The 27,079-nt window shown below is 41.4% G+C and overlaps 1 protein-coding gene across 7 annotated transcripts in view; it reads left to right on the forward strand.

Annotated features, from left to right (window-relative positions):
- LCLAT1 (lysocardiolipin acyltransferase 1) overlaps positions 1–6,366 on the forward strand; it is a 426,874-nt gene extending 420,508 nt beyond the window's left edge. For 6 of the 7 annotated variants that reach the window (XM_049904965.1, XM_049904968.1, XM_049904967.1 and 3 more), the window contains one exon: positions 2,057–6,366. In XM_049904965.1, the coding sequence (XP_049760922.1) occupies positions 2,057–2,559 (503 nt within the window). In that variant the 3' untranslated portion in view covers positions 2,560–6,366. The remainder of the gene's footprint in view (positions 1–2,056) is intronic. The other variant, XM_049904972.1, reaches the window with a different exon arrangement.
- Positions 6,367–27,079: the final 20,713 nt, after the last annotated feature.

Genomic DNA, 27,079 nt, shown 5'->3' on the forward strand with positions numbered 1-27,079 from the left:
TCCCACCTCCACAGGCAACCACTATTCTGATTTTTGTCACCACAGATTAGTTTCATCAATATCGTGTAGTTCTGTAACAGATCAAAGTCCACATCAAAAGTCTCCCACTGAAGATAACATGGTATGGAAGACAGCAACATTCAGACTAGGCATCAACACACTGCATGCCCTTCGGCAAAATACTCAACTTCTCTGGGCCTTCATATGCAGGGTTTGATTAAATAGTCCCCATAGTCCCTTCCAGATCTAAAATCCTTTTCCATTTCTAATCCACTCAGTCTCCTGAGCCAGAAACACCTGGGCTCATTCCTTCCTGCTCTGTCCTCCTCAGCCTTCCACATCCAGTTGACTACTATGTCATGTCACTCCTTCCTTTTAATTTTTCTGCGCACGTCTCTCCCTTTGGCTCCTACCACCTCTTCATTTCTTGCCTGCAATATTGCAGTAGTGATGCAGTTACTCACCCTAGCTCTGTCTTGGGGACAGTATCGGTTCAGTGGTAGAATTCTCGCCTTCTGTGCTGGACACCTGGGTTTGATTCCTGGCCATTGTGCCTAAAGTGCAGCTGCCACCCATCCATTGGTGGAGGTTTGCGTGTTGATATGATGCTGGACAGGTTTCAGTGAGGCTTTCAGACTAGGATGAAAGGCCTGGCAAAATACTTCTGAAAAATCAGCCGGTGAAAATCTTACATATCGCAACAGTCCAATCTCACTATGCATGAGCTTGCCGTAAGTCAGGGGCCAACTCTGTGGCAGTAACTGCAACAACTCTGTCTCATCTCAGGTCCTCTTCAAACCATTCTTTTCACTTCCCCAGGATTGTTGTTGTTAGTTGCTGTCCAGTCAGTTACCACTCACAGTGACCCCATGTGTACAGATAGAACTCCACAGGGTTTTCAAGGCTGTGACATTTGAGAAAAAGATTGCTAGGCCTGTCTTCTGAGGTGCCTCTGGATGAGTTCAAACTGCCAGCCTCTCAGCTAATAGTCCAACACTTAATCATTTGTGCCTCCAGGGAGCCCATAAAGGTAATCCTTGCTAAAATGAAACATTCTGGTTCTTTCTTTGTTTAAAATCCTTAAATGGCTCTCCAGTGTGTAAGGTGATTCACCATCTACAGAATAGAGTTATGTTCTGAAATATGACAGTGTGAAGGCTTTTACCATATACCTCCAGCCTCCTTGTATGACCTGTCCCGGCTGTGCTCTGCCTGCAATGCTCGGCCACTGCCTTGCAGCTAGCTTCCTCTCCTCTTTTGCCCCCTTCCCCTCAGGCAGCAGAGGCCACTTCCTTCTTGGTGCCCATATAGTCCCTTATATGTTCCCTTGTGGTGCTAGTTAGGGCATTATACATGCATGTCTCCCTGGCTATGTTGTGATCCTCTCGAGGTTAAGGACTCTGTTTTACTCATCTATCTCCAGCATCTGGCATATGGCTTTGCTGAAAACACTTAACCCCCAAAATAATTATTCATGAGGTTGCTAAGGATGGTGGTTTACCAGATTAGGGTTTTACTCAGACTTCAAATTTATATGTTTTAAAAAAAGGAAAGTTATCATGTGTTTCTGTCCAATTTATCAAGTCTGATTCTGGAGTTTTTCTTTCTAGTAGTTGCCATGGTAGTAGTAATGGGTTAAAGGTGAGGTTTGTTCTTTTTATTTGGAGAGGAGGGAGTATTAATAAGGGCTATCAACAGTGAATCCTGTTGGTACAAAAGGGCTAGTCCTGTGCTCTTTGATTGCTAGTTAAATCTGACTGAACGTGCTTGTCTAGTGAGTTTTAGAATGGCAGGTTACTGTTTCTGCGAATGAAGAGAATTTCTTTCTAAAGGTCTTTGTGGTAATCAGCAAGCAGAAAAAGGAAAAAACTGAAAATGACTGGTAAATATTGATCCAAGTGCCCAGGAGCACCAGTATTTATAGCCCTTGTTTGTTCATCGTGGTTCACTGTGTCCTGATTTTTAGCGTTTGGGGCTCTGTCTTGCGGTGTGAATCAGCATCACCACCTCAAGTGATCATTGCTACATCTGTATTTTTATCTTTCCCAAAACCTAGGTAAGAACCTTGATGCTGTCCATGACATCACTGTGGCATATCCTCACAGCATTCCTCAGACAGAGAAGCACCTCCTCAATGGCAACTTTCCCAAGGAAATTCACTTTCATGTCCGCCGATACCCAATCGACACCCTCCCTACATCCAAGGAGGACCTTCAGCTCTGGTGCCACAAGCGGTGGGAAGAGAAAGAAGAGAGGCTCCGTTCCTTCTATCAAGGGGAGAAGAATTTTTACTTCACTGGGCGGAGTGTAATTCCTCCTTGTAAGTCTGAGCTCAGGGTCCTTGTGGTCAAATTGCTGTCCATACTGTACTGGACCCTGTTCAGCCCTTCCATGTGCCTGCTCATCTATCTGTACAGTCTGATTCGGTGGTATTTTATAATCACCATTATAATTTTTGTGCTGCAGGAGAGAATATTTGGAGGACTAGAGGTCATTGAACTTGCATGTTACCGTTTTTTACACAAGCAACCACATTTAAATTCAAAGAAAAATAAGTGAGATTATATGGTTGGCAATGTAAAAAACCTAGGGGAAATTTTGGAAAAGTTCTAAGCTTTTGTAAGCTGAGATGCATTTTTGCATGATGATGTCAGGTATTTCATACTACTGTCCTTATTTGTTAAAGATATTTTGTGAGAAAAAATATTGCTACACACACAGTTTGTTTTTTTTTAAATCTCTGAATGTAATTTCGATACTGCTTAGCAGGGAGCTATCACTGTCAAGCAACTCGAGCCAGAGTTTTAAGCAATCATCAGGCTTGTAACAGAGAGGTACACGCAAGTTTTTCTTACAGGCCCAATCTGATTACCTGCCAAACTCCTAGATGAGAAGGCAGACCTGGACCTTTTGAGCATGGGCCAAGATCAAGAGCCGGTACATGACTGCCCCAGGTCACCTCACCAACGTGAGCACCCTTTCTCCTGGCAGCCATGGCACAGGGTGCCCAGGACTCACTCTCTGCACGGCCCATACTCTTTTCTATGCCAGTCAAACCCATTCCATCCTTCTTCCTGAAGACCAGAAAGCCAAAATGTCTAATCAGGCATTATGATAGGAGCCCCTTCATCGTTCTTAAAATCTTGGCATTTAGCCTTATGCTGACCCAGGCATCAGAAGACAACCTGTGCCCTTTCTTCACATGGAAAATAAGACCTGGATGTGTCTCAGGGAGAAACCACAGGCTCTCCACTTGGAAACCTTAGCTTGAATTTTAAAGATAGGAATTAATAGGGTTTTGTTCTTCCCACATACTTAATCTTGCATGCTTAGTGCTGGTTTGCTTATAACTTGGCAGGTGTAACTTTTTTTGCATTAAAAATGGTAAACATGAAGTCACATACTTTTTTAAAGGAAAGCTTAGAAGAATATTCTGTTAATGCAGTCAGAAACTGTCTTTTGAAGTTGTGTGTCTTTTGAAATATTTCTTTAAGACCTATCAAAAAAGGAAGGTTATTATGTCTTCTACATGTGTTGGGTATCCAACGTCTGCTATTAAAACAACAACAGCAAAATTGCTTGTGACAGGGCGGTAATGGTTTATCTATTCCCTGGAGCCTCAGCAGGGTTTACTCTTAAAACCGAACTGATGGACAGAAATGAATCATTTTTAATAGTAGCAAGGTATCTCTCACTCTGTCTTTTAACCCCAGGCATCTTCTTTCAATATTAATATTTAAACCCACTTTCGACCAATTGTTCACCTAAATATCCCTGTCAGTTGGAGTCAATGGAAAATCTAGCAAACCAACAGCATCAGTCTCCTTCTGAGGCAAAAGAAATACATCCTCACTGTTTCCACTGTATTGGAACCAGGCCCTACTTTTTACTTCAATCACAGGGATGCTGGTTAGAGGAGCAGAAAATGTGAGGCAATTAAAAGTCGTTAGCTGTTAGCAAACGTGTCAGCTTTATTGCTGTGTTCAGTCAGCCTCAAAAGCTACTTATTACTTTCTGTACTCTTCTGGCATGAATGCCTTCTCTTTAATTACACGTCATTTTTGCTTGACAATGACTTTTACCCAACAGTTGAATCGTACATTGCCATGAAAAGTAAACATGTCATGAGCTAAACTTACAGAGCAGATTCTTGTAGAAAGTACTGGTTGGGACGGAACAATGTTGACACATCATTTTTATTAGAAGGGTATTAACTGGTGCCCCTACTGAAACTCACCAGCCTGTATTTAACTGCCCCTCAGAAGCTGTTTTTAATCCTGCTCCCAATCAAACCCAATGCCATCGATTTTTTAATCCTGGATTAATTTTTTAATCCTGCTGAGAGTTACTAATTAGTTATTGTGCACATCTGCTCCAGACCCAGCTGTTTAACCTCATGGTTTTTAAGGGTTTTTACCCTACTTTTTTTTTTTTTTCCTCCATTAATAAAAGAGGCTTCTAATTTAGGTTTCTCTCAGACTTCCTTTTGTTATATTTGGAAACACAAATAGTTTGACAATTAGGATCACATTTGTCCTGGGTAAAAGAAAAAAGCTGTGCCTTCTACCCCAAATGGGTTTATAATGCAGCCGGTCCAAGCTGCAGTGGATTACTGCCCTCCCTCCAAAGTCACAAGGCTCATTGTTCAAGCTGTACCTTCCACTGGTGGTGTGCCTGCCTGTACCCTCTGAGATCTTTAAAGGGATTTGATTTTTTTTTTTTTTGCTAATTAGAAACATGAATGCAAACTTAATTTGACCTACCTGGAATTCATGATTATAAGGTACTAAAACTGGTTAATACCGACATTGTACTTGCTTTAAGAATTAGAAATGATAATATCAAAAAGAAAAGTCCCTCTTGGCAGTTTTGTTTTGTTTTAGCTTTTTGCGATCAGGCTTCCTTTTAAATCAAAACTGTGCATTTCTCTACACATGTATTTGCGTTAAAGACTTTTTGTAATTTTATTTGAATAAATAACTTTTAAAAGAAATACACAGTTAATGATTTAGAACTGAGAGCTATATTAAATTGATGCCAAAATGTCAAGTAAGAATTACGTTAGCTTTCCAATGTGATTGTCCTTAGGAATTACCCTTTCTGCACCTTCTCTCCCCATCCCTGCAGAACCAGAGCCACCTCTGGTCCAGCTATAGCCAGAAACTCAATCCCTGCTTACTGCTCTTTCAGTCCTTTGAAGGCAAACTCAATGGACTTTGAAATTTTTACAGTGCAATAGGTTCAATTGTTAAATCTTTAATTTACCATTCTGTAAAGTTTTAATAAAGCAAGTGTGGTTTATATAGGACATGAACCATTATACTTAAAATATGAACCTACAAGAAAGGGCCCTGTTATGGTAACAAGTTCTTTCACCAGACATCTTTGATGAAACAAGCCAAAGTAATTTAAAATTCATTAGACAAACATAGCAAAGGACTAAAAAATAAATGTCATAGCCCGTATTTCAGGCTCCTAATGAAACCCTTCCTTGGTTTTTATGCTGTTACAGTGCATATTAAGGGGAAGTAGCAGCTGCCATTTGAGTCACTGAAATTAGTTACTTCAAGAGCACCATTCAGAAATCTTATATTGGAGCACTCGGCAAGACTGAGTTCTGAAGAGGGAGAATGTTCCACCTGTCTTCAAGCTCTGGCTCAACCACTATGCCCTTGTGCCCCTTTACAGTAAAGAGTAAGGGAGGGAGCCTGTTCGTTTTAAATTGTTTACATTTCTTTATATAAATAACGTGCTTCCAGTGCCTTAGTTACGGGTCCCTTTCTTGTCATGTTCCAAGAATTCTGCAATGCGTGTCTTAGGAAAAGTCACTTTTTGCTACTCACTGGGAGGGAAATGGCTTGTAAGCACTGGTGACTGTACTGGGTAAACACTACTTGGTGAAAACAGGGAGACGAGAGCTTGACACTGAGGTAGTGCTCGCCTTGTACCTTTATGCGTGCTGTAGAGAGCAAAGGTATTTTTGTCACATGATGAGCTTCAGATCAGATACGGCCCTAAAGTTGTCTTGTACCTACCTTAATTTTTTATTTCATAAGAGAATCTTGGTTTTGGTAATTAATTTTTTAAAAAAGCATTATGTGCAAAACACCAATTTAAAAAATAACTCACAGAATGGCCTTAGTTTTCAGTGTCCACTGGTATGTTTGTGAGTTGTATTATCTGTAATACACATCCCAGAATAAAATGAAGTGAATTGAGTAGGGTTCACATGTGTGTTCCGTTTCTATTTTCACAGGAATGAGGAGAACTACAGGTTATGGTGCTACTTGGTTTCCAACGTTGTTATAGCCTTACAATATGTAGAATTTAGGGAGTGCTGATCAGGTAGGACCCTTTCTTTCGCAAATGTGTGGGGGCGGGGAGTGGGAGGGATGGCGTAACTAAAACCGTCCAGAGGTCACAGTTGGATTCAGGGTTCCACAAGTGTCATCAAAACTTGATTTTCATCCACCTCTCAGTTCAGCCCTGCTGTTGAAGGCAATTTGGTGGATAATTCCAGAAGTGTGGGGTTCTTCGGGGAATTATCAGCACTGCCAGCTGCTAGAGGTAAATGGGACTCTATGCCCCCGCCCCCACCTACCATCTTACCACTTATTGTTAGCTGTCATTGAGGCAGCTCATAGCGACCTTACGTAAAACAGAACAAAATGTTGCCTGATCCTATGTCATCATCCCAATTGCTAGTCTACCATTGTGGCTATTGTGTCAGTCATCTGACTGAAGGTCTCCTCGCTCTCGTTGGCCCTCTGCTTCACTAAACATGATGTCCTTCTTCAACAGTTGATCCCTCCTGTTGATGTGTCCAAAGCAACTGAGTTAGACAGTGGTCTTTCATCATCCATAAGGTTTTCATTGGCTAATTTTCAGAAGTAGATCACCAGGCATTTTTCTTTGTCTGTATTAGTCTGGAAGCTCTACTGAAACCTGTCTACCATGGGTGATGATGCTGGAAATATGATACCAGCAAGGTATTTGAAATACCAGCAGGGTATTTGAAGACAGATGGGGTCTTCTCCTGGACTCTAGGGACCGAAGGCAGGAGAGAGATGAATTTTATGATAAAAATCAAGGACTGTTACAGGGAATAGGATGAAATGTCCACTGTTGACAACTATTCAACTTCCCAAGCCTCCCAGCAAAGTTTGGGGAAAATCAGCATGATTTCCAGAGAGGCTGCCTGACCCCTGTGAGATGCTAAGAGGCTCAACAGCTTCTCCATCAACACCAGGGGATATCTGGAAACCAAAGGAGTCTCCATAGTTGTGTGTGCACAGTCTCCTCAACAACCGGGTCCATATGAATTCTTCAGTCACTGCCACCACAAGGATCACTGAGACGTAAGCAGTACTGAAACCTTTTTTCCTATCAAGGGAAATCGGTTGAAGTATAAATACTGTGCAGTCCCTGGGTGGGACAAACCATTAAGGTGCTATCAAAAAGGTTGGAGGTTAAGTCCACCCAGAGGCACCTCAGAAGAAAGGCCTGGTGATCTAGTTCCAAAAAATAATTGTTATGCATTTACTCTTTAACTACAGTCCCACTTCTAGAAATCTGTATCACAAATACTGGAAAAAAATTGCAAGATATGTACACACAGCTATTCATTGTGGATCTATTTGTAAAAATAAAACTCTGGAAACAACCCAACGCCCATCTGTAGAGGAGAGGTGGAATACTCCATGTTGTAATTAGGGGAGTAAGGAGCCCTGATGGCACAATGATTAAGCTCTCAGCTGCTAACCAAAAGGTCTGTGGTTTGAACCCACCAGCTGCTCCACGGGAGAAAGATGCGGCAGTCTGATTCCATAAAGATTACAGCCTTGGAAACCCTATGCGGCAGTTCTTCTGTGTCCTATAGGGTTTGCTACAGATCGTAATTGACTCGATGGCAGGGGATTGGGGAATTGGGGGATTGGGTTCTGTGCAGTTGTGCAGAGCAATGATGGACATCTGCACATAACTGCTATGGGAGTGATACCCAGGATATAATCTTAGAAAGAAAGGTGGGGAATAGCATCTATACTTACGCTGTCTTTTATCTAAGAAGGTGGGGGGCATACAGATTCACTCATATGCTTATATTAAAGACTAGTTAAAATAATTTAAAAATATTAATCATAAAAGTAAAATGGCTGCATACAAGAGGAGGGCAGGAACAGGATAGATGGGACAAAGAGACTTCTCTGGATGTATTTTATTTTATACAGTTGACTTTGGAACCAAGTTCATGTTTTACATAATTACGAAATTAAAAAATGGAGAAAGCAATCTCTGAAAACCAAAAAGAAAATGAAACAACCCTAACTTGTGTCAAGCGTGCGACATTATTTCAGGTGGTTATAACGTATATCTTTAATAGTACAAACCTAGACACAAAAAGAATTACCAAAAGACAAAAAAAAAAAAAATGTTAGTTTTTGTCATATTGTTAATAATATTCTTGGTTTATTTTCTGAAACTATTACATTTGTTGTAGTATAAGATAAAGCATTTGAACAATTATGATACTGTTGCTAGGAACCAAGATTTTTAGTGTAAAAAATTATACATACATGTGTATATAAATTAAAGACGTTAAGTAAAAATTCTTGAAATCGTAAATTGGAATTCAAAATATCAGTATGAATTCATGATATATTTTCTCTTTTACAAAGTACTTGCTAGCTCTGTCCATAAAAAATGCTCAGAAACAATGACCAACCCAGTAGCAGGGAGCACCCTGGTGCCCGATTAGATCATGGAAAATCATTTTCCACCAGAATGAACCAGAGGTTCTTGGACAAATGATTGATTTCAGATCTGGGGCAGGACAGGTAGAAGGTGAGCCTAGACATCATGTGATACCAAAAAGCAAGGAAGCTTTCAAAGACAATTGAGGTCATGTCAAAAGGATCAGGAGCCAATTTAAAGAGGCTCCCACTGTCTAAAGAGTGATAACTTGAGCATTAATGAGAATGATAACTGGAATGTATACAAATGTGCCAAATATGATAAAAGCCATGAGTTAATAATTGACACATTTAGAAGATGCTAGATAACCAACTCATAATTCTGGAAACTGGCAACCAAAGGGTTAGCATTTAACCTTTTCCTGGAAGAACTGTATCTCAAGGTAAATAGTTGAAGACAGAAAGCTTCTCTCTATAGAAGTTTGCTAGCTCCCAAATGATGAAACTATAGACTAAATGTGACTGCAGAGTTACATTAATCAAATGCAATGTGTAAACTCTGTTTGGGTCCTTATTTGAATAAACAGATTTTAAAAAAGCATTATGAGACAGTGGGTTACACTGACTGTATATTTGATAATATTAAGGAATTCATTTTTAGGTATGATTGGTATTGTGATTCTGTTCTGAAGGAGTTCATATGCTGTAGAGAATCACACTAAGATATTTACTGAGGAAGTGATATGATGTCTCATTGGGCAGTAGGTGGGAGATGGATAAGCAGAGCCCTGAAGTACCTGTATTTCACAACAGGTACATGAGAGGACATCACTCCTCTTTGTGGAAGCTTTGAGTAGTCCAGTGTTAAGAGAAATTGCTCCCAGGTAATTGGCCTCAAGAGATTTTAAGATCCATGAATGGCTGAGTGGCCGGTCAGGTGACCAGTACACGGGGAAAGGGCCATCCCATCATTGCCATCTGCCAGGGGACCATTTGGGGGCTCAGGGACCCTCTCAGGGCAAACTTCTGCCCCTCAACCAGGCCTGGGCCTTCCAGCCAGAGTGCCAGGCCTTCAACAGGGCCAGGTTTCTGTTGTTGTCAGATGCCTTCAAGTCAGCTCATAGTGACCCCATGTACAACAGAACAAAACATTTCCTGATCCTACGCCATCCTCACAATTAAATTACTATGTTTGAGCCCACTGTTGAAACCCCTGTGTCAATCCATCTCATTGAGGGTCTCCCTCTTTTTTGGTTAACACTGTATTTTACTAAGCATGATGTCCTTCTCCAGGGATTGGTCCCTCCTGATTATGTGTCCAAAGTAATCAAGACAAAGTCCATCCTCACTTCTAAGGAATATTCTGGCTGTGCTACCTCCAGGACTGATTTGTTTGTCCTTCTAGCAGTCATGTATATTCAATATTCTTCCCCGGCACCATAAAGGGCCAAGAAGAGTACCAGATAAACACGCATTAAGTACACTGGGCTCTTCTCCCACCAGTGGGGTCTCTCCAGAGGTGCCTCCTCCTGCAAACTCTCCCTCGAAGCCCCCTTGCCATGACCTCACAGATACCCTGCTTCTGAAGAGCAGCAGGGTCCTGGATGCAGAAGCATTCTCTCTGGCCTGGCCACGAGGGTAGACTCTGCCCTTACCTCTCTGTCGGTGCAGGCTGTAAACCAGGTGCACATGGGATTACCTGTGAAGCTGTAAACTAGCCAGCGCCAGGCCCCATACCCACCCTGACATCCCACTTTAACTGGTCACGTGTGCAGCCTGAACACCAGGACGTTTAAATGCTCCCAGGTGATTCTAGTGGGCTGCAATGTGTCCACCCTTCTAAGACCTTGGAGAAGCCACTTTCACTCTCTAGCCTCTATCTCCTCATCTACAGAATGTGCATTTGGTCCCAGATGTTCTGGAAGACCTGAGGTGGATTAGGAGGGATTTAATTCAGTAAACATTTATTAACCACTTACTAAATTCAGGGCCCCAGGTGGGAAGAAGCAAAGATAATTAAGCTTTCTTCCTCATCCTCCCGGGCACATGTGTGAACACACAACCACACACGCTTCTCTCCTTCCCCAAACATTGTTTATGAAGCACCTCCTATATACCAGGCACTGTGCTAGGTCCTTGAGGATACAGTGGTAAACAGGCCACTGACAGCACATGTTAAACAAAGGATGACAGCTTCTGTGATGGGTGCTGTGCAGGAGCTCAGCATCAGACCAGAGCCCAAGGAAAGCTTTCAGGAGCCCATGACAACTGAGATGTCTCAAATCTGAGGGTGGAGGTAATACTGAGTAAGACCTGAATTTCCATCCTTCTGCCATCATTTATTTAGCCAGGTATAAAAGGCTTCCTGCTGAGCCTGCCCTCAGTTCGCACCCAAGCAACGACAGTGACTGGGCATTAGCACCCCTGGAGAGGCAGTGTGGCACGGTGGAAATATTGAGGGCTTTGGCACCAGACACACCTGGGTGTGGGTGGTGCCCATCCCGCTTGCCAGCTGTGTGACCCTGGGCAGGCTGCTTGACCTCTCTGAAAAATGGGGATTAAAGTCATACCTCTGTGGTGGTTGTAAAGATTAAATGAAATAATGTGGGTGATGTTACTTTTGCTGTGTCTGCACATAATAGAAGTGCAATAAATGGTAGCTGCCATGGTTTCCACTGCTTTTATTACTGAGACAGTGCCCCCTTCTGAACAGGTGTGAGTAATGCTGTACCTGTCTGCTTTCTCCAAGGTAAGGGGGTGCCTGGGCCACCCAGCCTTAGTCAGGAGCTAAGACTAAGCAGACAGGAGAGTGGTGTCTTGGCCTGCAGGGCTGTATAACATGGAGCAGAGGGAACAGTTCAAGAAGCCAGGCCCCTGGGAAGACAGGAAATGAGCTGACCTGCTTGTCAGGGGACCAGGCCAAGAAGAGGGCCCTTCCGGGTGGGGAGTCAACCAGACAAAAACGAAGAGAAGAAATAAGAGACTATGTCCTGTGCCAAGGCAGAGCCCTGAATATGGTGCCAGAGGTAGGTGTGGGTAGTGCTAGAGGCTTCTCCCAGAACACAGCTGGTGGGCAGAGGGCCCCAGCCTTGAACCGCTGTGTCTACTGTCCAGCGGCTCAGTAGGGGTTGTGGACAATAGCTGGTAGTATAATTCTTAGAAACCATTATGACAAATGACCAGTCTGCCCCCTGTAACTATTTACTTACTAATGATGGAAATTTTTCATCCCATGGACTGACTCAACTCAGATCTCAACCAAGAGGGGTAAATACTCATTTGTGGCCAGTGCTTGCCAGGTAATCGAGCAGCAGATTTGGTTTCTCTGATTGCTCCCTGTGGGCACACACACAGCGGGGAGAGGGATGGACTGCTTGAGGATGGGAGGGCACAGTGACAGATGTGCGGCTGGCCTTCAGCCAGATGACAGCACAGAAGGGGTTTGGAGGAAGCATGAGATCACTCAGAAAAGGAGGTCAGAAGTGCAAACTGCCAAGAAGATCCTTTCTACTTCTTCCTTTAGAGGTGGCCATTCATCCAGTGGGTTCACGTTACTGGAGAGCTGGTGGCCTTGTAGACCAGCCATGAGTCTACTGGGAAGAGTCACCAAGGATGAGAGGTCAGCAGGTGACACTGCACAGCTGGCTGCATGGGAGCCATACAGGGACTCACTGGGGAAATAATGGCAGAGGCAGGGCCCACTTTGGGCTTGTATGTGCACTCACCTGGCCCTGTGCTCAGATGGGCCCCACATTTGGTTTAATGCTCTGCTCCTGCTGTCTTGAAATTCTTAATAATTTCGAATCAGCCTCATTTTCCTTTGGCACTGGTCCCTGTGAATTACGTAGTAGCAGGTCCTAGCCAGAAGCTGTACCAGACCTGGGAAGGCCTGGTGTGGAATTGTAGTCCTCAGCCCTGGCTGCACATGGAAATTACCTGGATGCTTTTTAAAACTGTAGGCATTTTCTTCCCCCCTCTACCTTCAGCCTACGGAGAGGGGCAAAGTCCTCAGTGTTGAGTTAACCCTCCCCAGGTGATTCCCTGGGGCACAGCAGGCTGGAGAACACTAGTTTCCAGGAATGATTCTCAAAAGCTTGCCGCCTGCAAGAACACCTGGCTGAGCCTCTGGAGCCTCCTTCCAGGCTCTCACTTGGCAGACCTGTGTCCCTGGGTGGCATGCATGGTAAGTGCTCTCGACTAATAGCTGAAAGGTTAGCATTTCAAATCCACCCAGAGGCCCCTTGGAAGACAGGCCTGGTGATCTGCTTCCAAAAAGTCGCAGCCTTGAAAACCCTATGGAGCAGTTCTACTCTGCACACATGGGGTCACCGTGCGTTGGCATCAGTTCGATGGCAACTAAGAACAACAACATCCATGAGATCCAGCGACAACTGGACAACTAGAGAATTACATTTGTATAACTGCCCCTTCCAAACCTAATGTTCTTATCAGATATTTAGTTGCCTACTGTTTTTCATAAATATATAAAATATTGAAGTTTATTTTTGATATATCCATTCACAGAGTGTGTGAAGGGCACTGCTTTTTACACAAATAACATGCACCTTCTACGTTTGCTTGCCAGTCAAACCCTTCCCCCACCCAAAGTATTTTTTGTAAACACACCAGGCTAATTTTTTTACAGCAATGTGTAAAAAAAAAGAAAAAATTGGCTTAACCAGCTGGTGCTTAAGAAAATACCTCACAGAGGGGAGGGTGCAGTCGGCAAGCAAATGTAGAAAGTGTGAATTATTTGCATAACACTACAGTACTGGGCAGTCCTTCTATGTTTACTTTTGTGGAAGTCATCAGAGATTGGGAGCCTGTTTACCTCAAAGTGAGAGGAAACTGCTGTCAGCAGTTGAGGCGGAAATGGGTCCACTGTGAAAGGTAGGGGGTGAGGGTGGTAGGTGGTAGTTTGTTTTTTTAAGTTGTTTTTTACCCCATTTGATAAGAATATTCTAGAAGAGTGGTTCTCAAACTTTTTTCTCCAGGAACCCCTTTACACTCTTAAAAAGTATTGAATACTGACCACCCTGGCTGGAATTACAAAACACTGTCCCAGACTGAGTGGGAGAAAAATTACAGAACAAAAAATCAAATTCACATAAAAGACCGTACCTACTGGTCTGAGAATGGAGAAACTCCCAAGACTATGACCCTAAGATACACTCTTATGACCTAGAACTGAAGCCATTCCCAGAGACCACCTTTCAGCCAAACAGTAGACAAGCCTATAACCAATTACACCCAAGAGGAACATGTTCGTTAGAACAATCAATTATATGAAATCAAATGGACAACATTTGCCCAAAAGCAAAGATGAGAAGGCAGAAAGGGGTAAAAAATCCAGATGAAAGGAAACAGGCAGGAACCCAGAGCAGAAATGGGGAGAGTGCTAACACATTGTGGGGAATGCAACCAATGTCATGGAACACCTTATGTACAAACTATCGAATGGGAAACTAATTTGCTATGTAAACTTCCACCTAAAACAATAAAAATTAAAAAAAAAAAAGATTGAGAACCCGAAAAGGTTTTTAAGTGGATTATATCCATCAATATTTACTGCAAGATTAGAAAATCAGTCAACATAATCCACCACATAAAAGAATCACGTGATCATCTCAATCAACGCATAAAAGCCATTTGACAGTCAAACACCCATTCCTGATAAAAACTCTCAATAAAATAGGCATAGAAGGGAAATTCTTCAACATAATAAAGGGCATCTATAAAAAACCAACAGCCAACTTCACTGTTAATGGATAGGGGCTGAAAACAGGAACAAGACAAGGATGCCCGTTATAACCACTCCTATTTAACATTGTGCTGGAAGCTCTAGCTAGAGCAATAAGACAAGAAAAAGAAATGACATCCAAATTGGTAAGGAAGAAGTAAAACTCCCTATTGCAAATGATATGATACTATACATAGAAAACCTAAAAGACTCCATGAGAAAACTACAGGAACTAATAGATTACAAAAGTAGCAGGATACAAGATTAACATACAGAAATCAGTTGGATTCCTATACACCAGAAAAGGAAAATAAGGCCATTTATAATAGCCCCTAAAAAAAATAAAATACTTAGGAATTGATCTAACCAGGGATGTGCATGAACTATACAAAGAAAGTTAAAAAACACAACTGCAAGAAACCAAAAGAGATCTACATAAATGGAAAAACACACTATGCTCATGGACAGGTAGACTCAACATGTGAAAATGACAATTCTACCCAAAACAATTTACAAATAGAATGCAATCCTGATCCAGACACCAACAACATTCTTTAAAGAGATGGAAAAACTAATCATTCACTTTATGTGGAAAGGGAAGAGGCCCCAGATAAGTAAGGCACTACTGAAGAAGAATAAAGTAGGAGGACTTGCACTACCTGCCCTCAGAACCTACTATACGGCTATGGTAGTCAAAACAGCCTGGTACTGGCACAATGACAGATACAATTAATCAATGGAACAGAATTGAGAACACAGATGTAAATCCATCCACCCATGGTCACCTGATCTTCGGCAAGGGCCCAAATTCCATCAAATGAGGAAAAGACAGTCTTTTTAACAAATGGTGCTGGAAAAACTGGATGTCTATCTGCAAAAAAAAAAAAAAACGTGAAACAGGAGACCCATACCTCACACCATACACAAAAACTAATTCAAAATGGATCAAAGAGCTAAATATAAAACCAAAAACTGTAAAGATCATAAAAGAAAAATAGGATCAACACTAGAGGCCCTAATACATGGCATTAACAGGATACAAACCATAGCTAACAACACACAAGCTCCAGAATATAAGCTAGATAGCCGGAATCTTCTAAAAATTTAACACTTGTGCGCATCCACAGATTTCACCAAAAGAATAAAAAGAGAACCTACGGTGGGGGGCAGGGGGGGTGGAATTTGGCTGTTACAAATCAAAGGTCTAATCTCTAAAATCTACAGAAAAGTCCAAAACCTCTATAAAAAAAGAGAAATTAATTGTTGTTAGGTGCCATCCAGGTTAGTTTCCAACTCGAAGCAACCCTAGGCACAACAGAACGAAACACTGCCCAGTCCTGTGCCATCCTTACAATCATTGTTATGCTTGAGCTCGTTGTTGCAGCCACTGTGGCAATCCACTTCACTGAGGGTCTTCCTCTTTTCCACTGACCCTGTACTTCGCCAAGCATGATGTCCTTCTCCAGGGACTGATCCCTCCCAACAACATGTCCAAAGTATGTAAGACGCAGTCTCACCATCTTTGTTTCTAAGGAGCATTCTGGTTGCACTTCCTCCAAGACAGATTTTGTTCGTTCTTTTGGCAGTCCATTCAATATTCTTCCCCAACACCACAATTCAAAGTTGTCAATTCTTCTTCGGTCTTCCTTATTCACTGGCCAGCTTTCACATGCATATGATGAGATTGAAAATACCATGGCTTGGGTCAGACACACTTTAGTCTTCAAGGTGACATCTTTGCTTTTCAACACTTTAAAGAAGTCCTTTTCTCCACATTTACCCAATGCAATGTGTCGTTTGATTTCTTGACTGCTGCTTCCATGGCTGTTGATTGTGGATCCAAGTAAAATGAAATCCTTGACAACTTCAATCTTTTCTCCGTGTATCGTGATGTTGCTCATTGGTCCAGTTTTGAGGATTTTTGTTTTCTTTATGTTGAGGTGCAATCCATACTGAAGGCTGTGGTCTCTGATCGTCATTAGTAAGTGCTTCAAGTCCCCTTTACTTTCAGCAAGTGAGGTTGTGTCATCTGCATAACGCAGGTTGTTAATGAGTCTTCCTCCAATCCTGATGCCTCATTCTTCATATAGTCCAGCTTCTCGTATTATTTGCTCAGCATACAGATTGAATAGGTATGGTGGAAGGATACAACCCTGATGTACACCTTTCCTGACTTTAAACCAATCCGTATCCCCTTGTTCAGTCCAAACAACTGCCTCTTGATCTATGTAAAGATTCCTCATGAGCACAATTAAGTGTTCTGGAATTCCCATTCTTCACAGTGTTATCCATAATTTGTTATGATCCACACAATCCAAAGCCTTTGCACAGTCGATAAAACACAGGTAAATATCCTGGTATTCTCTGCTTTCAGCCAAGATCCATCTGACATCAGCATTGATATTCCTGATTCCACGTCCTCTTCTGAAACCAACTTGAATTTCTGGCAGTTCCCTGTCGATATACTGCTGCAGCTGTTTTTGAATGATCTTCAGCAAAATTTTGCTTGCATGTGGTATTAACGATATTGTTCTATAATTTCCACATTCGGTTGGATCACCTTTCTTGGGAATAGGTATAAATATGGATCTCTTCCAGTCAGTTGGCCAGGAAGCTGTCTTACATATTTCCTGGCATAGACGAGTGGGCACCTCCAGCGTTGCATCTGTTTGTTGAAACATCTCAATTGATACTCCATCAATTCCTGGAGCCTTGTTTTTTGCCAATGCCTTCAGAGCAGCTTGGACTTCTTCCTTCAGTACCATCGGTTCCTGGTCATATGCTACCTCTGGAAATGGTTGAACATCGACTAATTCTTTTTCGTATAATGACTCTGTATATTCCTTCCATCTTCTTTTGATGCTTCCTGCGTCGTTTAATATTTTCCCCATAGAATCCTTCACTGCTGCAAGTCAAGGCTTGAATTTTTTCTTCAGTTCTTTCAGCTTGAGAAACGCCGAGCATGTTCTTCCCTTTTGGTTTTCCATCTCCAGCTCTTTGCACATGTCATTATAATACTTTACTTTGTCTTCTCAAGCTGCCCATTGAAATCTTCTGTTCAGTTCTTTTACTTCATCATTTCTTCCTTTTGCTTTAGCTGCTTGACATTCGTGAGCAAGTTTCAGAGTCTCCTCTGACATCCATCTTGGTCTTTTCTTTCTTTCCTGTCTTTTCAATGACCTCTTGCTTTCATGTATGATGTCCTTGATGTCATTCCACAACTCGTCTGGTCTTCTGTCACTAGTGTTCAGTGTGTCAAATCAAGCCCCCCCCCCCGCCGTGTCTGTCAGCTTGTACTGTGAGGGCTTGCATGTTGTGATGCAGGAAGCTATGCCACTGGTATTCAGGTACCAGCAGGGTCACCCATGAAGGACAGGTTTCAGCTGAGCTTCCAGACTAAGACAGACTAGGAAGAAGGACCCAGCAGTCTACTTCTGAATAGCATTAGCCAGTGAAAAACTTACGAATAGCAGTGGAACATTGTCTGATATAGTGCTAGAAGATGAGCCCCCCAGGTTGGAAGGCACTCAAAAGATGACTGGGAAAGAGCTGCCTCCTCAAAGTAGAGTCAACCTTAATGACGTGGATAGAGTAAAGCTTTTAGGACCTTCATTTGCTGATGTGGCGTGGCTCAAAATTGGAAGAAACAGCTGCACACATCCATTAATAATCAGAACCCGGAATGTACAAAGTATGAATCTAGGAAAATTGGAAATCATCAAAAATGAAATGGAATGCATAAACATCGATATCCTAGGCATTAGTGAGCTGAAATGGACTGATATTGGCCATTTTGAATTGGGCAATCATATAGTCTACTATGCTGGGAATGACAGCTTGAAGAGGAATGGTGTTGTGTTCATTGTCAAAAATAATTTTTCAAGATCTATCCTGAAGTACAACGCTGTCAGAGATAGGATAATATCCATATGCCTATGAGGAAGACCAGTTAATACGACTGTTATTTAAATTTACACACCAACTGCTTAGGCCAAAGATAAAGAAATAGAAAAGACAATCCAATTAAAAAATGGGCAAAGGAAATGAACAGACACTTTACCAAAGAAGGCATTCAAGTGGCTAACAGACACATGAGGAAATGCTTGTGATCACTAGCCATTAGAGAAATGCAAATCAAAACCACAATGAGATACCATCTTCCCCAACCTTACTGGCACGAATCAAAAAAATAGAAAATACCAAATGTTGGAGAGGCTATGGGAAGATTGGAACTCTTATGCACTGCTGGTGGGAATGCAAAATAGTACAACCATTTTGGAAAATGATAGGCCACTTCTTTAGAATGCTAGAAATAGAAATACCATATGATCCAGCAGTCCCACCCCTAGGAATATATTCTAGAGAAATAAGAGCCATCACACAAAAAGACATACACACCCATGTTCATTGCGGCATTGTTCACAATAGCAAAGAGATGGAAACAACCTAGACGTCCATCAACAGAAGAATGGATAAACAAACTATGGTACATGCACACAATGTAGTACTACTAAACGACAAAGAACAATGATTAATCTGTGAAATATCTCACAACATGGATGAACCTGGAGGGCATTATGCTGAGTGAAATAGGTCAATTACAAAAGGAAAAATATCGTATGAGACACTAGTATAAAAACTCATGAAAAGTTTTACACAAGAAGAACAATCATTTATGGTTACGAGGGAGGGGAGGGGTGGGGATGGAAAAACACTAAAAAACACTAAATAGACAATGGATAAGTGGTAACTTTGGTAAGACAGTACACAATGCTGGGGAAGCCAGAACAGCTTGTACAAGGCAAGGTCATGTAAGCTTCATAGCCATATCCAAACTCCCTGAGGGACCGAATTACTGGGCTGAGGGCTGTGGGAACCATGGTCTTGGGGAACATCTAGCTCAACTGGCATAACATCATTTATAAATAAAATGTTCTACATTCTACTTTGGTAAGTAGCGTCTGAGATCTTAAAAGCCTGTAAGCAGCCATCTAAGATATTCCACTGGTCTCACCCTGTCAGGAGCAAGGGAAAATGAAGAAAACTGAAGACACAAGGGAAAGATAGTCCTAGGGACTAATGGACCACAACTACCACAGCCTCCCCAAGATCGAGTCCAGTACAACTAGATGGTTCCTGGCTACCACCACTGACTGACTACTCTGACAGGGATCACAATAGAAGGTCCCTGACAGAGCTGGAGAAAAATGTAGAACAAAATTCTAACTCAGAAAACAAAGACCAGACTTACTGGCCTGAGACTGGAGAAACCCCGAGAGTATGGCCCCTTGGACACACTTTTAGCTCAGTAATGAAGTCACTCCTGAGGTTTACCCTTCGGCCAAAGATTAGACAGCCCCATAAAACAAATGAGACTAAAGGGACACACCAGCCCAGGGGCAGGGACTAGAAGGCAGGACAGGACAAGAAAGCTGGTAATAAGGAACCCAAGGTCAAGAAGAGAAAGTGTTGACGTGTCGTGGGGTTGTTACCCAATGTCATAAAACAATGTGTACTGTTTAATGAGAAGCTAGTTTGTTCTGTAAACCTTCATCTAAAGTACAATTTAAAAAAATTTAACTGCAAGAAATATTCTAAATGTTTATTAATTCATTAGCAAATAATAAACTTACTACATGTTAACATAAATTATATATCTGTTTCTGCAGTCGATCTGTTGCAACATCACAGAGCATATAGCTTCCAGAAAACTCCACCGTATGCTTGTAAAAGAATGAGAGCAAAAAAGGCAAATAGCATCTTTCTTTATTATTGTGAAAATATGCATAACAAAACAAATGCAATCACAACAATTTTTATGTACACAATTCAGTGACATTGATTACATTCTTTAAGTTGTGCCACCATTCTTTCTATCCTTTTCCAAATCATTCCACCGCCATTAACATTAACTCAATTCTCCCTAGGCAAATAGCATCTTAATTTATTGTGAAAATAGTTTTGACCTCATGGGCCCCTTGAAAGGACCTTGGAGACCAGCATGAGTTCCTCGATCACACTTTAAAACCCCTGTCAAAATGTCTGTTTTCTCTGGCATATGACTTGTCAGCCAGGGCTATGGAAGGGACAGGAGTGGGGAGACCTAGGCCTGGACTCAGGAGACAGTCATGTGGCTCAGGCTCCCCTGACAACTCAAGAGCTGTAACTCTGAGTACGCCCCTTCCCTCCTCTGAGTGAGCCACATCTATAAATTGAGGACATTCAGCTACATCGATGAATCTCAATCCTGGCTACACAATAGAACCACCTGGAGATCCATAAAAATATCCAAGATCCAAACCCCAGTATACCAACTACATCAGATTTTCTGATTTTGAAGCCCAGGTGTCAGTATTTTACAAAGCTCCCAAGTGGAACGCGAAGAGATATGTGACCCAACTTAAAGGAGTTGGACCGATTTGAGTAACAAATAAATAATGAGATATAGATTATAACCCATAGAATAAAATAAATATCCATGAGTTCTTACTGATAAAAATAAGTAATTGAATACATACATAAACGGAAAAGTATCACTTTCCCTTACAGTAACAGCCATGGGCTGGCAACCAATGTCACAAAACAATATGTGTATAAGTTGCTTAATGAGAAAATAATTTGCTCTGTAAACCTGCATCTAAAGCACAGTAATAAAAATTTTTAAAAAGTACAGAGTATCATCCTTTTAAAATATCATCTGTGTGAGACCAAATGGACAACAGTTACTTTAAAACATAGATGAGAAGTTTGGGGGGCAGTGAGACTAAGTTAATGGGAATGCAACAACTAGAACAAATAATGAGAATGTTGATACAATGTGAAGAATGTAACCAATGTCACTGAACACTATAGAAATTGTTGAAAGGAAGCATGATTTGCTGTGTATATTATCACAAAAATACAACAAAATATTTAAAAAAGAATCATTGATGCTAAAATTTAGTAAGTAAAAATATATAGTGAAAAACAGGATACCTGCTTAGTCTCAAAGTTAGTTATTGATTAATAATTAATTGTGACTATAATTATTAATTATAGTGGACAAGTCTGGCAAACACTACCATAACCAAGTGAGCAAGGTTAACATCACTAAATACAAGACATATCAACATCGTGTGCCCCACATCACGCTCAGCCTCAATCTAATCATGAGAAAACATCAGACAACCCCAAACTGAGGGATATTTTACAAAAGAACTGGCTGGTTTTTTAAAATCTCAAGGTCATGAAAGACAAGGAAAGACTGAGGAACTGTTACAGATTGGGGAGACCTAGGAAATATGACAACCAAATCCAATGTGGGATCCTGAATTGGATCCTGGCAAAATGTGAATACATTCTACAACTCAGTATTATTATGTCAATGTTAATTTCTTGGGTTTGATACCTGTATTCTGGTCATGTAAAATGGTAACCTTTGGAAGAGCTGGGGGAAGTGTTACACTCCTGTCTCAAGATCCTTTGTCCTTGTGGTTCCTTCTGCAGAGAACACTCTTTCCCCAGCTGCCTACATAGATGGCTCATTCATTTCCTTCGTGTCTTTACTCACATGCCCTTGCAGGCTGAGGCCTGAGATATCATCATTTTTTTCCACTGTAGGAGAATGTCATTTAACCAAGCCATGTGCTCCCCATGCACTTTTTGGGAAACATCCTGACAATCTTCTTATTGAGATTGGAAAGGAAATTACGTAGGTGGGAAAGGCTGGACTCATGAGTCATCTTTCTCGGCCAGATGAAAAGAAGGTCAAGGGGTATGAGCAATGACTGGGGCCTGTACAGTGTCCAAATGGGAATGTTGTTAGGTAGGACAAAGGACCACTTCTGCCCACCACTCCTCCTGCACAGGGCTCAGGGCCAGAATAGGCCTGGCCAATGACTGAGGCTAATAGCACCCCCTCCTTGGCCAATGACTGAGGCTAATAGCACCCCCTCCTTGGCCAATGACTGAGGCTAATAGCACCCCCACCAGGGATCAGGGGCAGGGCACAAAGGCCTCATGTGTGCCTCTGTTCTCCTGTGTAGAATGCAGACCCACTGTGAGAGGTCAGAGCCTGTCCAGGTAATCTTGCAAAAATCTGATTAAAATCCACTATGCTTTTTCACCCATTCTTTCCTTTGAGACTATGACATTCTGTGATGGAAGAAAGCAGGGCCAAGGGCATTGCCTCCATTTCTCAGATGTGGAACCTGAAGCTTACTTTAAGTATTTTGCTTAAGATCACACAGTTAGGAAACAATCTCAAGTTGTCTTTTCTAGGGAACCATGAAATCTCCATGCTGCTCCATTTCTACCCAAGGCTAAATCATTGCTGCATGTGAGGGCATGTGTTTGGACTAAATGGATTATATTTAGAATATAGAGATGTGGGTTTGAATCGTGGCTCAGTCACTTAGGAGCTGAGTAATCTTGGGCATGACACTTAACCCTTTTGGGGTTCATGTTGTCATGATATGGGTAAAATATGAGAAAATGCTTTGTAAACTACAAACTGTCATGCCTATTAGTTATTCACATTTGTGTAGGGCTAGCAATAAGGGTTAATATTCCATGGCTTGATGTGACTGTCAAATGGCCACAATACACATAATAGCTACATTTATGTAGTGTTTGCTCTACACCTGACATGGGGGTGCTGCATGTTTTACATGAGTCATCTTTTCGATCTTCACTATAACTGCATCAGATGCCATTTGGGTTTTCTATTGCTGTGTAACAAAGATGTAGTTACTTAAAATAACAACCATGTATTATCTCTTATGATTCTGTGAGTTGACTGGGTATTTCATCTTGCACATGTGGTTTTGAGTGGGAATGTGGAATAGCTGGAAGGTCCAAAATGGCCTTGGTGACATGGTTGGTAGGTAGTGATGACTGATAGCTGAGAGCTCAACTGAGGCTCTTGACCAGAACCTTCATTCTCCACATGGGCCTTTCCATGTGGTTTCTTGGGCCCTCTTACAGCATGGGGCCGTATTCTAAGAAATGTTCCAAGAGGACAACCCCCAACATGCAAGTGCTCACCTAACCTCCACTTGCATCACACTTACCCATATGCCTTTGGCCAAAGCTTGTCACAGGGGCACACCCAGAGTCAGTGTGGGAGGGGACTACACAGGGTAGTAGCATGGTTCATTGAGGCCACCAAGTAAGTCTACTGAAGATAGGTACTATTGCTATTCCCATTTTACAGCGGAGGAAACTGAGGTTAGATGGGTTAAGTGACTTGGACAAGGTCACAGAGTTACTAATTGGCAGAGTTACAGCTGAGGCTGGATTTCAGGTAGATTTTGCTCCAGGGCTCCACTAAAGGGTTGTAATACCTGCAAAGCCCCATGCTGTTGCAGCATTCCCCTTTCCTCATTTACCCACTCCCGTAACTCCCTTCTTTGGCTAAATGTGAAATGGTGCCACTAGAACCATCTTTCTCACCCCACCTTACAGTGAGCTTAAATATCCTGCTCTTTGGGGCTGATTCCAGATGGCCTCAGAGGGCCCAGGAGGCATCAGGGATGCAGGCTTAGCCAAGAGGCAGTAGTGCAGAACCTGGGCACTCAGACTCCTGACTTCATTCCATGTGGGATCACAGTCTATCAGAGGCCCAAGTTCTTGCAGGGGGCCAAAGAAATGATGAAGACATGGATGGACTCCATCCTTTGTTTTGTGGCCTGATGATTTCATCCATCCACCCAAACCATCCAACCAACACTTGGCTATATGTCAAATACCTACCAGGTGCAGACCTCGTAAAGACACATGCTGTCAGCAGAACCCTCAGGCCCAGACTCAGCCCTCGTACCCACAGCTGGCCTCCACGCATCCATGATTGTTGACACACTGTGGCTAGTATTTTTGTAATTCCAAGCTGCCTTGGAAAATTTAAGGGGAAAGAAGTGTTCCACATCTGCAAAACTTTTCATTACAGAAGAAGCAGCATCAAGATGGCAGAATAGTCAGATGCTTTGTGTCGTCCCTCTTACGACAAAGTTCAGAAAAAAACAAGTGAATTGGACATATATGACAATCTAGGAACCCTAATCATCAAAGGTAAAGCTGAAGAATTGCACTGAGTGGCTGGTGGAAGGAGAGACAATTCAAAAACAGCAGAAATGGGGAATTACAGATCGCTGGATAACTGGTGTCCTGCTAGCTGAATCTCATAGACATATACAGAACACTCCACCCAACAGCAGCCAAGTATACATTCTTTTCCAATATACATGGAACATTCTCCAGAATAGGTCACATTTTAGGTCACAAAGCAAGCCTTACCAAAATCCAAAACGTCAAAATAATACAAAGCATCTTCTCTGATCATAATGCCATAGAAGTAGAAATCAGTAACAGAAGGAGCAAGGGGAAAAAAACGCCTTACTTAAAACCACTGGGCAATAAAGGAAATCAAGGATGGAATAAAAAAAAAAATTATAGAATCAAATGAAAATGAAAACATATCTTACCAAAACCTTTGGGACACAGCAAAAGCAATGTTTGGAGATCTATTTATAGCAGTAAATGCACACATCAAAAAAGAAGAAAGGACCAAAATCAAAACATGAGCACTACAACTCGAACAAATAAAGAGCAGCAAAGACACTTTCAGACAGCAGGAGAAAGGAAATAATAAAGATTAAAGCAGAAATAAGTGAAATAGAGAATAGAAAAACAATAGGAAGAATCAATAAGCCCAGAAGCTGGTTATTTGAAAAAAAAAAAAAAAAAGAAAAGACTGAAAAATCACTGGTCAAACAGACAAAAGAAAAACAGGAAAGGAAGCAAATAACACGAATAAGAAAAGAGATGGGTGATATCACAACAGACCCAACTGAAATAAAAAGGATCATAACAGAATACTATGAAAAATTGTACTTCAACAAATTTGAAAACCTAGAGGAAATGGACAAATTTCTAGAAACACACTGGCTACCCAAACTAACACAAACTGAGGTAGAAAAACTGAACAGATCCATAAAAAAAAGAACAGATTGAAGAGATAATAATTGCAAAAAAAAAAAAACTCCCAACAACAACAAAAAAAGCTGTCGTCTGTATGGCTACACTGGAGAATTCTACCAAACTTTCAGAGAAGAGTTAGCACCAATAGTACTCAAGCTATTTCAGAGCATAGAAAAGGAAGGAATACTCCTGGACTCAGTCTATCAAACCAGCATAACCCTGACACCAAAGCCAGACAAAGATACCATAAAAAAGAAAACTACAAACCAATATCCCTCATGAACATAGATGCAAAAATTCTCAACAAAATTCTAGCCAAAAGAATTCAATAGTATATCAAATAATAATACAACAAGACCAAGTGAGATTTGTACTAGGTATGCAGGATGGTTGAACATTAGAAAATCAATCAGTGTAATCCACCACATAAACAAAACAATCACATGATCTTATCAATAGATGCAGAAAAGACATTTGACAAAGTCCAACACTCATTCCTGATAAAAACTTTCAGCAAAATAGGAATAAAAGGGGAATTTCTTGACATAATGAAGGGTATTTATACAAAGCCAACAGCCAACATCATGCTAAACAGAGAGAAACCGAAAGCATTCCTCCTTGAGAATAGGAACCCGACGACGATGTCCTTTATCACCATTCTTATTCAACATTGTGCTGGAAGTTCTAGCTAGAGCAATAAGGCAAGAAAAAGAAATAAAGGCCATCGAAATTGGTAAGGAAGAGGTAAAACTATCCCTGTTTACAGATGATACGATCTTACACACAGAAAACCTCAAAGAACCCACAAGAAAGCTACTGGAACTAACAGAAGATTACAAAAGTAGCAGGATACAAGATTAACATACAAAAATCAGCTGGATTCCTCTACACCAACAAAGAGAACTTCGAAAAGGAAATCACTAAATCAATACCATTTACAATAGCCCCAAGAAGATAAAGTACTTAGTGAAAAATCTAACCGGGAACATAAAAGACCTATACAAAGAAAACTACAAAACAGTACTGCAAGAAACCAAAAGAGACTTATGTAAGTAGAAAAACATACCACACTCATGGATAGAAAGACTCAACATTGTGAAAATGTCAATCCTACCAAAAGCAATCTACATATACAATGCAATCCTCATCCAAATTCCAACAGCATTCTTCAATGGAGAAACAAATCACCAACTTTGTGTGGAAAGGAAAGAGGCCCCAAATAAGTAAAGCAATACCAAAAAAGAACAAAGTGGGAGGTCTCACACTATCTGGTTTAGAGCCTATACTACAGCCTCAGGAGTCAAAACAGCCGGGTACGGGTACAACAACAGACACATAGATCAATGGAACAGAATTGAGAACCCAGACATAAATCCATCCATCTATGAGCAGCTGATATTTGACAAAGGGCCAAAGTCTGTTAAATGGGGAAAAGACAGTCTCTTTAAATGGTGAGGGTGTAACTAGATGTCCATCTGTTAAAAAAAAAAAAGAAGGGAAAAGAAAGAAACAAGATCCATACCTCACGCCATACACAAAAACTAACTCAAAATGCATCGAAGAACTAAATGTAAAACTTGAAATGATAAAGGTCACGGAAGAAAAAGTAGGAACCACACTAGGGGCCCTAATATATGACATAAATAGGATACAAACCATAACTAACAATACACAAACACCAGAAAAGAAACTA

The sequence above is a fragment of the Elephas maximus genome, chromosome 12 (assembly GCF_024166365.1).
Source record: "Elephas maximus indicus isolate mEleMax1 chromosome 12, mEleMax1 primary haplotype, whole genome shotgun sequence".
NCBI classification, from domain to species: Eukaryota; Metazoa; Chordata; class Mammalia; order Proboscidea; family Elephantidae; genus Elephas; species Elephas maximus.